A 12,010-nucleotide genomic window follows, 5' to 3' on the forward strand; every position below is an offset into this window, starting at 1 on the left:
TTTACAACTGGAAAACTTTAAAATAGCTTCACAACCCCTCTGTCCTCCCTGGTTGCTGCTGGCCAGGCCATGGAAGAAGGTCACAGCCAAGATCAGCGACTGGCTGCAGCAGTCACATGGCCTGGTCAGCAGCAACCAGGAAGGACAGAGTAGTTGTAAGGCTATTTGAGTTGTGGGACAACCCTTTGAAAGTAAATTTCTAAATAAGACAACAGCTATTTGAGGCTAGTTTCAGAAGTCCGGGTGCCCAGTCTAGCACCCCACACCACAAAATGGACAAAAAGAAAGTTTCAACAATACGTGATGGGCCTCTATTGGTCTGGGGACTGCACCTCTCCCATCAGCCGTGTTGTCTTATGTGACTTTTAGGTCTATTATTCTATATATAAAGAAAGGGTAAAAAATAAAATGCAAATCCCATTTCCCGCTTCTGACTGCCATATATTAATAATGCACTACTAGTTTGCAGTATTGCTAGAAACAGAATTGGTTACTACCCCAACGTAACAGATCGAATCGCTCTGTTAAAAAATATATATATGGACATTGTGGTTTTTTTTTTTTGGTTCATCTGCATGAAAACTAAAATTGCTGCAAAAACAAAGAATTCATCATCGGTTTCCTAGAGAAATTGTGCTTTAACGATTCAAAAAAGGCAAGATAAAGATTCTTCACGTTTGCAGGCCTCTTTGCGCCGATGTTAAAATTTCAAGTGTGGCCTCACTCCGGAGGACGACCATTGCCGATATCCTGCCCCACAGACCAGCGACTTGGTGGAGAGGATACAGATGGCACGTGTATACCACAGATGGAATTTAAACCAGAGCGATTCTAGGAACCCCAAAGCTTGCTGCGGAAACCCCCCTGCTATAAACGTCTGCAGGGGTCTGCAACCTCTGGCTGCTCCCAACACTTGGAGAGTCGGAGGTTGCAAGACTACTTGTTCCAACTTGCAGCAGCCGAGGAGTTAATAACTAGTATGACATCTTAAAATCAGAAAAGCCCAGCTTTAAAGAGTTAAAGAAAAAAAAATAATAATAAATAGCTATTTTACATGGTAAAGTTAATAGTGGTACACATTCTGCATGCACAAAAATGTTACTATACACCGCAGGAGAAAAACAAAAACCTGAAAACAAAAAAAAAAAAATATTTTTTCTTTTTTACTTCCTCTTCTTTACAGAAATAGATATCCGAGATAAGAAAATGTACAAGTATTTACAAAAAGTCTTGCAATTATTGCCTCGTAACAAGAATTTAGAGGTAAAAGATTTCAATGCTCGCTCACAGCTTCCAACACGCATCGACCCACGCAATCAAAAAGAGAGAAAAGAAAAATAGAGATATATAGATTTATATATATTTTTAAACATACAAAAACTCGCTAGTCGCCCCAGCAACGATAGGGAACCCATTTACTGTCAGAGGTTGTAAAAGCTTCACCGTGAACAGGAATCATAGGCTACATTAAAACGTCGTTTCCCCAAGCGCATCCTGCTCGCTTCACGCCAACAGGTCAAAAAAAAAAATATATATATATATAAAAAAAGTTTGGTCAGAAATAAAACAAAAACCACGAAAAACTATTCTGTGAGTAAAGCGCCTGTACAAACAAAAAAGACTGGCAAGAAACGCGAGAGTCTTCATTTCTAGCGGGAGTCCAGCAATGCATAGATAAACTGAGGATTACTGCATTTGCTATGGAACGCGATCGTGTGACTTAAAGAAAAGTGCAAGAGGTTGAAGCAAGCGGCCATCTGTATGTCATGAGGAGCGGAGGCGGTTACCATCAGCGATTCATACAGAGGGCCGCTATACAGAAAATAAAAACACGATGACTACGACTATGGAACGTCTGCAGTGTAAACATATGATCCTTCAAATACGAGTGCGAGAAGCGGTGGCTCGGGACGATCTGAAATGCAGTTCACAGTAAGTGAATAATAAATACCCAACCCTTAAATCTACCCTTCCTAAACAACCCTCGGAAACAGCGCTTTTGACTGACAAAACTAGAATAAATTGCTTTAGTGGGAGCAGCAGCAGAAAAAAAAAAAAGAAAACCGAAGCCCTCGGCGGTGGACGAGACAGTGACATGAAGGACGACTCTTTGGCAGAGGAAGCACATGGAAAAAATGTGCATTGTACTTTGTTAACACGAGCGCGTGGATCGGAGCGTTTAGGTGGATGTATTGGAAAGCTCTGGCTCATGGAGTGGTATACACACACATATCAGGGGAGGGGGGAGTGGTGCTGCACACCCAGCTGCTCCGACAGCACAGGCCGAGCTGAGGGAGAAAGCTGAGGAGTGTTCTAGAATTAGAAGCCAAACTCGGACGAGACTCTCTTCTGGAGACGCCAGGATACACAGATTAATGTGTAATTTATTTTACAATCTTCAAAAAAAGTTGTAGACAAGAATCATCCCAATTACAAGTTTAAAAAAAGAAAAAAAAAAAAAGAAAAAAAAGTACCGCAAAAGGGGGGAAAGAAAAACAAAAAACAAAAACCTCATCACAAAAATACACAGATCCACTCCGGCAGTAGAACGACATCCTGTTACATATTCTATAGCATGACTCCTTTGAAACAAAGCAAATATATGATGGCCGGGGGGGGGGGGGGGGGGGGGGGGGCTTTGTGCAGAGTGGACGACGCCAATCCTGCTGGAAAAATAAAATGCTACATAGAGCAGGATTGGACTGGTACCTGTAAACATTGGCTTCCCGCTGCATTCTCTGCTCTGCGTGACTCGGAACCTGTGCTGGTTTTTGAGATAAGAGACCTGGATTACAGAATTAACAGAAACTTAATTGGGGGGGGGGGGGGGGGGGGGGGGGGGAGAATAAATAAATTAAAAAAAAGTTAAGCCTAAAGCTGCGTCCCCAGAACATAAGTGAGCTCCCGACTCTGCTGAGCATTGTCTGTTTCCACATGAATGGACCGAAAATGAAGTTACATTTCTTGACAAAATCAAGATATAGTTCTTTACATACAAAAGACATCACTGATGTCATAGCAAAAAGAAAAATAAAATAAAGTTCAAACTTCCAGTGAAAGACTAAGCAAACCCGAAGTTTATATCTATATATATATATATATGTATATGATCAGATTTTGGCAAACCTCCTCCGTTTGCCGAGAAAAAGTGGGAGTTACTCGGACTGCAGGGCTGTGTGGTGTAGTGTGTGTGAACTTAGAAAACTGTTTGTCTCGTTTGCAGATAAGCTGCTGAAGTCCGCCACAGATACGGCCATTTTGGCACTGGTGATATGGTGTGTATGGTTCTCGAAGTCTACACCCAGGTTATTTACAGAAACATCATTGATGAAGGATTCCGGGATGGAGATCCCCATTTTTATCCTCTTCGCCGGTCTCTCAGCTTCCTCGTTGCATAAACTCACTGTGTTCAGCTCGGGAGGATAAAATCCAGTCTCGAATAAGTTAAAACAATCACTTTCCCCATTGGCTGGCAACGATAGTAAGTCTTCCGTTCCAACAGGCACATGGTTTACCGGGCCCCGAGATAACGTGTCCAATGCTGGGAAGCCGTCGTTCAAACAGTTCACGTCTGGATTATTGCACGATACACCGTGAGTTAGTGCTGAAAGGAGAGGTAGGAGAGTGTTAGAGGGCGCCTCCGGATGTGGATACGGGACCGTGTGCTGAAGTCCTAGGATGTCCTCACCTGACAGATCGTTTGCGGTGATGGAGTTCAGCAAACTGAGCTGGGAGTCAGGGATGGAATCAGATCTGTTTTGGCAGGTTAAGGCTGATGGATTTTCTGGCCCTCCCAGGTCCTCCGCTTCGTCTACCAGTCGGTCCATGTAATCCCTAAACGAGAGAAAGGCACATAATTTGTTAATTCTAAACTAGAACCAAAACTTTCTATTAACCCCTTAGTGACGAAGCCTGTTTGCGCCTTAGTGACGGAGCCAAATTTTGGAAATCTGACATGCGTCGTTCAACGTGGCATAACTCCGTAAAGGCTTTACATATCCCAGTGATTCTGACATTGTTTTTTCGCCACATGTTGTACTTCATTTAGATTGTAAAAAGAGACCGATATAATTTGTGTACATTTATTAAAAGTACCAATATTGGAAAAATTTTAAAAAAAAATTGTCATTTTTTCACATTTTCAACCGTAATATCTCAAATGTCCAAACATACTGTACAAAATTTTTGATAAGATATGTATTTCCATCTGTTTACTTTATTCTGAATGCACACTTGAAAAACTTGTGTTTTTTTTTAACCATTTAGAGGACGTACAAATTTAACATTACTTTTCAGCATTTTGAGGAGCACTTTGTTTTCCTGCACCAAGGCAAGTTTGCAAAGGCTCATAAGTGTCAGAATAATAGATACACCCACAAATGACCCCATTTTAAAAACTACACCCCTTAGTATATTCACTGAGGGGGGTCATGAGTATTTTGACCCCACCAGTTTTTTTCAGGAATTAGTTCAATTTAGGGGAGAAAAAATAAAATTTCATATTTTTGCAAATATGTCATTTTAAAGACATATTTTTTTTCCTATAGAGCCCATGAAAATGAGGATTTACACCCCAAAATGGCTACCCCTGTTTCTCCCGTGTTCAGAGACATACCCATTGTGGCCCTAATCTCATGTCTGGATGCACAATGGGGCCCAAAACGAAAGAAGTAATCGGTGGCTTTCAGAACATAGATTTTCCTTGAAGGCGTTTTAGGCCCCATAGCACATTTGTAGAGCTCTTCAGCGGCCAAAATCAAAGAGAACCCCCACAAGTGACCCCATTTTGAAAACTAGACCCCTTAACGAATTTATCTAGGGGTGTACTGCCCATTTTGTTCCCACAGTTTTGAATGAATTGAAGCAAAGCAAAAAGGAAAAAAATTGTGATTTTCGTTTTTTTGGCAATTCTGTCGTTTTAAAAACTGCTTTTTTGGTACAGCACACACATGAATGAAGACTTGCACCCCAAAGTGGATACCCCTGTTTCTCCCGTGTTCAGAGACATACCCATTGTGGCCCTAATCTTTTGTCTGGATGCACAACGGGGCCCAAAATGAAAGGAGTAGTCGGTGGCTTTCGGAACAGAAATTTAGCATGAAGGTGATTTAGACCCCATAGCACACTTGTAGAGCCCTTGAGCGGCCAAAATGACAGAGAACCCCAACAAATGACCCCATTTTGAAAACTAGACCCCCTAACGAATTTATCTAGGGGTGTACTGTGTATTTTTACCCTACAATTTTTGAATAAATCTAAGCAAAGCAGTAGGAAAAAAAATTACAATTTTCATTTTTTTGGCAGTTATATCAATTTAAAAACTGTTTTTTTTTTGTACAGGGTACATAGGAATGAAGACTTTCACCCCAAAATGGATACCCCTGTTTGTCCCGTGTTCAGAACCATACCCCTTGTGGCCCTAATCTACTTAAAGGACGCATGGCTAGGCCTATAATGGAAGGAGCACCCGTTGGATTTCAGGGTACAGCGGTATAAATTCCAGTCCCCATTGCCCACTTATAGAGCCATTGAGCGTCCAAAACTATAGAGAACCCCCACAAATGACCCCATTTTAAAAACTAGACCTCTTAACGAATTCATCTAGGAGTGTACTGCGTATTTTGACCCCGCAGTATTTGAATAAATTTCAGCAAAGCAGAAGGAAAAAAATTACGATTTTCATGGCAATTTTGTCAATTTAAAAACAGTTTGTTTTGTACAGTGTACATAGGAATGAAGACCTTCACCCCAAAATGGATCCCCCCGTTTGTCCCGTGTTCAAAAACATACCCATTGTGGCCCTAATCTACTTACAGGAAACATGGCAAGGCCTGTAATGGAGGGAACACCCGTTGGATTGCAGGGCATAACTGAATAAATTCCAGGCCCCATTGCTCATTTGTACGGAATAAAAATTGACTCCCTAAAATCCCCCCCCCTCCCCCACACACTCCGCGCCCTTTTCGGCGTTCCCCAAATCTTAGATAAAAGTAATAATGTGAACTGTGTGGTATTTCCAAAGACAGGTAATTATGGAGGCTGGTTGGGATGGGCACATAGGGCAATAAAATCGGGTATCCCCCTTCCTCTCATGCTTTTTGGGAGTCATTTTTTGACCTCCGTGGCGGGGATGGGGGTGTAAAAAGTGGCGTTCCGTGAGTCTCCGTAAGCTTGATGAGGTGCGGCGGTCTCACACAGAAGGCGCTCAACAAGCTGCTCCTGGAACTGCATGAAGGCGAGCGTTCCCGGGGCTTCTTGTAAATTGCGTATTACAGGTAGCGGTCTGAATAACGCCGGGCTCACACAGCCGTAGGTGGATCCCGGCTGTGAGGCCGGCTGTGACCCTGCGTACGGCCGCGTAATGTACTGCGCATAACTGCCTACTTACACGGGCGGTCATGCGCAGTACTTTTTTTTTTTTTTTGTTGTTGTTTCTATTTCCCGCACCGTCGCTTAGCGATGACGCGGGTACCCGCAGCCCGTATACAACGTAGTTGCGTATGGGCTGCGGGTATATCCATGACCATGGAGCACAATGGGCTCTATGTTGCTGATATCCGCGGTAAAATAGAACCTGCTGCGTTCTCTTTTCTGCGAGTGGATTACACAATTCCAACCCACTAATGTGAGCGGAATTGTGTAATCCAATGCAATTGATCTGCGTATTACCGCTAATCAAACGCATGCGGAATCCGTAATTCCTATCCGGTCATGTGAGACCGGCCAAAGGTAGATCGCTACCTTTTTATCACGTGACCGGGGACCACTCAACGAGGCTACCGGTCACTGCTCCAGGCTCTCTGTGACCGTTGGTCGCCGAGAGCAAGGAGATATTAAGTTTCCTGGGCTCCCCGACTCCTGCACATGTGTGCGGTGTTTTGCCAGCGGTCGCATGCGCAGAATACGGGAAAGTTCACGGAAGAAGATTGCGTCGGGGTGGAAATATGGAGACCTCCGGTAAAAAGTTTTATCTCCTCTCACCGATTGCATCAGTGAGGGGAGATGAACCTTCCCCTTTTTTTAACTTTTACGTGATCGCCATTATTCTTTGGATAACGGCGAACACGGGATCAGGAACTGCTCACCGCGGCCCCCCGTGAAATCTCCAGGCTCTCGGCTAAGTTTTGTAGCCAGGAGCAGGGAGATTTTAAAAAACCACGGCTTCTGCGCATGCGCCTGCCACATTGGCGACGGCGCGTGCGCAGAAGCTGGGTTGAGGTCCGCGGATAAATCCGCAGGCCTTAGGTATGTCATTTCATCCTCCCTCACGGATATGATCCGTGGGGGGAGATGAAACGCAAGCTTTTTTTTTTACTTTTTGCACTTTTTTTTTTTACCTTTTACCCCTTTTTTTATTTTTTAACTTTTTGCACTTTTTTTTTACTTTACATGATCACTGTCATCCATTGTATGACAGTGATCATGTCCCTGGTGACATCCCTCTGCTCTTGGCTACACATGGCAGCCAGGAGCAGAGCAATTTTGAATTTCCCGGGGCTCGAGCCCCTCTGTGCACGCGCCCGATGTCAATCATCGGGCGCGCATGCGCAGACGGGGATTTCGGGTCCCGGGACATCGGGACATCGCAGAGGACCGGGGGTGAGTATCTTCACCTCCCCTCATGGATCCGATCCATGAGGGGAGGTGAAACTTTACTTTTGTTTTACTTTTTCAACTTTTTCGCGATCACCGCTATCGCAATGGATAGCGGTGATCGCGGGCCCGGGGACCGCTCACAGTGGTCCCCGGTAACACCTCCTGGTTCCCGGCTACCTTCAGGAGCCGGGAGCCAGGAGATTTTAAATTTGCCGGGGACACCCGGGCTTCTGCGCGTGCGCGTGCCGTCATCGCCTGGCGCGCATGCGCAGAAGACCGCCGGCGGGTCCGGGAGGACCAGATCTCCGGGGGACACCGCCGACAAGCCGTGTGAGTATTTTCAGCTGCCGTGATGGATCCGATCCATCATAGCAGCTGAATTACTACTTTTTTACACTGTTTTATTTACTTTTTTGCGATCGGCGCTATTCATTTTATAGCGCCGATCGCAATGCCGGGGGGGACTGCCCGCATCCTGGGATGACAGCTCCATGCTGTCGGCTACCTGCGGGCACCGACAGCATGGAGCTGTCACGTCCTCAGGCCAGTGGGCATCAATCCAAAGAGGATGCATAAAACTACGTCCTCTAGGATTAAGGCCCACTTTGAGGACGTAGTTTCCCGATGGGGCAGTCGTTAAGGGGTTAAAGCAAGCCTCCTTTTCTGGACAAAAGGATGACTTGCGGCTGTGTGACCACTAGTTATGGGCCCCGTTTCTGGCAGTCCAAGACGGCCACAAATTTCTAACTACTTAATGCACCCTGTACATTGCCCTGATCGGCCAGTACTGATCCCACAATGTGGGAATTAGTCTGAAGATGGTGTCGGCCACCTTGGACAGCTGAAAGAAGGAACCAGAATGTCGAGGGGCAGTAAAGAACAAGAAGTGCATTGAATAAAACATCCTGCTAGTGAAAGCTTAAAGATTGCTTTCCAAAGTTGGTCTTTGGGTTTCAAATTAGTTAGTTCATATAGGCCGAGAGCAGAAATAACTGATTAACCACAAAACACAAGTGGATGTGATCAAACGTTACCCATCTTTTATTGGCAGGCAGCAGTTTTTATAGAGGTACATGCCTCAATTACAATAACCCAAATTTATTAGAATTTATTACTATTGGTTCATAAACTAAAAAACAAAATATGAATATGCAAGATAAAGAATTTAACATCTAAAATGCTCAAACACGCCGATAAGATATGGAACCGCCAAGTCACCCCAATTTTAAATACCTTGGAATCCATATAGCTGGAGACTTTGCTTACAGCTTAAATTTATTCTGAAGAAAAGGGAAAATTGAAGATTTGGAGCTCACTGACCCCATCGGTAGCGGGCCGCATCAATCTTATTAAAATGAGAATTATCCCCCAATTTATGTACTGCTTGGAGCATGCAGATACAATAGAACCACAAAAGTTTTTTAATAAAACTAAACTCTATTAACCTCCTTCATCTGGGGTAAGGCCAGAGCGAAACTCCATTTGGAAACCTAAAAGATATGGCAGGTACGGCGCTGCCCGACTTTAAACTATATTATCTGGTGGGCCAATTCAGATACATTCGCCACGAGCTTTCTGATTCAGACCTCCCAAACTCGGGACATCATTTGATGCACTTTTTATCTGAGACCTCCCTCTGGATTGTACTGGAAAAAAACAGACCTACATCCTAAACTGCTTCTCCCTATACACAGATTGGCCGTTAGAGTCTGGCAGATGTGTAAGCAGATCACTAGGTATGAAGGCACTCCCCTGGAAACCCCCCGATGGGGTAATCGAGCACTCCCACACTTGTTGAATTTGCCAGATACATAATTCTGGATAGATCTTGGAATCCCCTCCTTGGAACACTTTTACATTAAGTGTTTTGGCCTCCTTCGAGCAGCTTTAGCAGCTTTACCAGATCCCTAGAACCAGCTCCTACAGATACCTTCAACTAAGACGTGCTCAACTCCCAATTCCCAGAGCCACTTCAGTCCCTTTCCAACTACCCCTTGATAGGAGTTTTGCGCATGCAGGGACCTAGGGGGTTTATCTTTCAGATACATATGCACCTCATCCAAGCTACAATTTCGCACGTGGAGCGGAGGGTCTTGGACAAATGGCGAGAAATAATTCCCTCGCTCTCTGAAGAGGAGTGGAGTACCGCAATGTCCTCCTATACTTCAAGTCTTGCCAGCAGCTAACAAGATGATCCAGCTAAACATTATACATCAATGTTACTTGACACCAAGCAGACTCATAGATAGAACCCCCAACACACAAGGTCATCGCTGTCAGACACCCAACGCTAACTTTAACCATCTGATGAGGAGCTGTCTGATGACATACTCCTTCTGCATGGAGGTTACAGACCTCCTGGGGCAACTATTGGGGGTGCCACTTCCACCAAGCCCTGCTGAATATCTGCTAGGTATACTGGATGAAGAGCAGTGGCAATTCCATAGCCACATTTTTCTTGGTGAGGTGCCGTTTGTGGCCCGTAAGGCTGTAACATTGCACTGGATGGATAGGAGACCCGACGCTTCCCCAATGGCGTAATCTAGTCAATTCCATTCTCCATATATTTAAATAAAAAAATAGAAAAAGTGTCAAGATAAATTCTACAAAATCAGGGGGGGGGGATTTGGTGTGAATCAGCGACAACCCACACGCAAAATGCATTTCAGCAGTTGGTGGAACAAATGAGGTCTTTGAATAGCCCACGTGCCATCTAGCACTTCATAGGTATGGAGATTGTAGCCTGAATTTTATTAGGTATCTTTTCAAATTAGTTATGTTACACAGTGTATATGGTGTTAGTAATTGTAACAGTCTTGTATGTTTGAACTGTGTTACTCTCAGGTTTGTCACCGAGTAATATAATTTGATTCGTTCATACATTCTCAATAAAATGAGTTTAAAAGAAAAAAAATAAATAAAAGAAAACCCACACGTCGGCCCAATGGAATCATAGGATTAGATTCTCAAAACCTGCATACAGGCAACTGCGGCACGACCAAATCTACTCCAGACCCCAGCGATTTCCTCCTTTCCGGGAAAACAGGTGAGTGCGCTATATAAAAGTTTAAGGAAGTTTTATTCCTTACAAATCTGTTTTCCCTTGAGACTGAGATTATTCCCCATCGCTGGGGAAGGAGGAGCACCTGTCATGATTTGATCCGTGTCCAAGAACCCGGCAGATCAGTACGCTTTAGGGCAATTTTGGAATCTGTACGTGAATGCTGTCTGGACTTTTGTGAGGAGAGTGCTGTGAAGTGGGCAGCGACTAACAGAATGGTATTTAACAAGGAGAAATGCAAAGTCCTACATCTGGGCAAGAAAAATGAAGAGAGCACATACAGAATGGGAGGAATTGGGCTAAGCAGCACATGTGAAACAGACTTGGGTATACCAATAGACCATAGACTGAACATGAGTCAACAATGTGATGCAGCAGCCAAAAAGGCAAACAATTCTGGGATGTATTACGAGAAGCATAGAGTCTAGATCATGTGAGGTCATTATCCCCCTCTACTCTTCCTTAGTCACACCTCATCTAGAATACTGTGTCCAGTTCTGGGCACCCCACTTTAAAAAAAAAAAAAAATAGACCGACAAACTGGAGCAAGTTCAGAGAAGAGTAACCAAGATGGTGAGCGGTCTGCAAATCATGTCCTATGAGGAACGGTTAAAGGATCTGGGAATGTTTAGCTTGCAAAAGAGAAGGCTGAGAGGAGACTTAATAGCTGTCTACAAATATCTGAAGGGCTGTCACAGTGCAGAGGGATCAGCCCTATTCTCATCTGCTCTAGGAAAGACTGGAAGCAATGGGATGAAACTGAAAAGGGAGGAGACACAAATTAGATATTAGAAAAAAACTTTCTGACAGTGAGGGTGATCAATGAGTGGAACAGGTTGCCACGGGAGGTGGCGAGTTTTTCTTCAATGGAAGTGCTCAAACAAAGGCTGGACAAATATCTGTTTGGGATGATTTAGTAAATCCTGCATTGAGCAGGGGGTTGGACCCGATGACCCTGGAGGTCCCTTCTAACTCTACCATTCTATGGTTCTATAAGTGCATGATTGCCTGAGATGAGATTGAGTGAGTGAATCAATAGGAAAGTTGGACGGGACTGAAAGGAAGAGTTAGTTTGCTAGGAGACCAGGTTTCTTTGGAATGCATGGGTCTTGGTGATGTTTCAACCCTCCCTTTTATGACTGACATTCCAGAGAAATCAAAATTCCAAGTGTCCGGCAGCACTCCATCGAAAAATACTCGTCCCACAAACAAGCCTTCATACAGCGCCGCCGATTGATAAATAAAGGTGTTGCGATTTTTTTAAAGAGGGGGGGGGGGGGGGGGGTGTAGTTAGAGAAAAAAAATAAATTGCGGGGGGGGGGGGGGGGGGGGGGGGAAATAAATAAATAAATG

The 12,010-nt window shown here is 44.3% G+C and overlaps 1 protein-coding gene across 2 annotated transcripts in view; it reads right to left on the minus strand.

The window, feature by feature from the left end:
* Nucleotides 1–2,840: 2,840 nt before the first annotated feature.
* MIER3 (MIER family member 3) overlaps nucleotides 2,841–12,010 on the minus strand; it is a 28,613-nt gene continuing 19,443 nt past the window's right edge. For both annotated transcript variants that reach the window (XM_066602379.1, XM_066602380.1), the window contains exons 13-14: nucleotides 3,689–3,834; nucleotides 2,841–3,604 (exon numbers count right to left, since the gene is read on the minus strand). In XM_066602379.1, the coding sequence (XP_066458476.1) occupies nucleotides 3,156–3,604; nucleotides 3,689–3,834 (595 nt within the window). In that variant the 3' untranslated portion in view covers nucleotides 2,841–3,155. The remainder of the gene's footprint in view (nucleotides 3,605–3,688; nucleotides 3,835–12,010) is intronic.

This window comes from Eleutherodactylus coqui, chromosome 5 (genome assembly GCF_035609145.1).
Source record: "Eleutherodactylus coqui strain aEleCoq1 chromosome 5, aEleCoq1.hap1, whole genome shotgun sequence".
In the NCBI taxonomy this organism is placed as follows: Eukaryota; Metazoa; Chordata; class Amphibia; order Anura; family Eleutherodactylidae; genus Eleutherodactylus; species Eleutherodactylus coqui.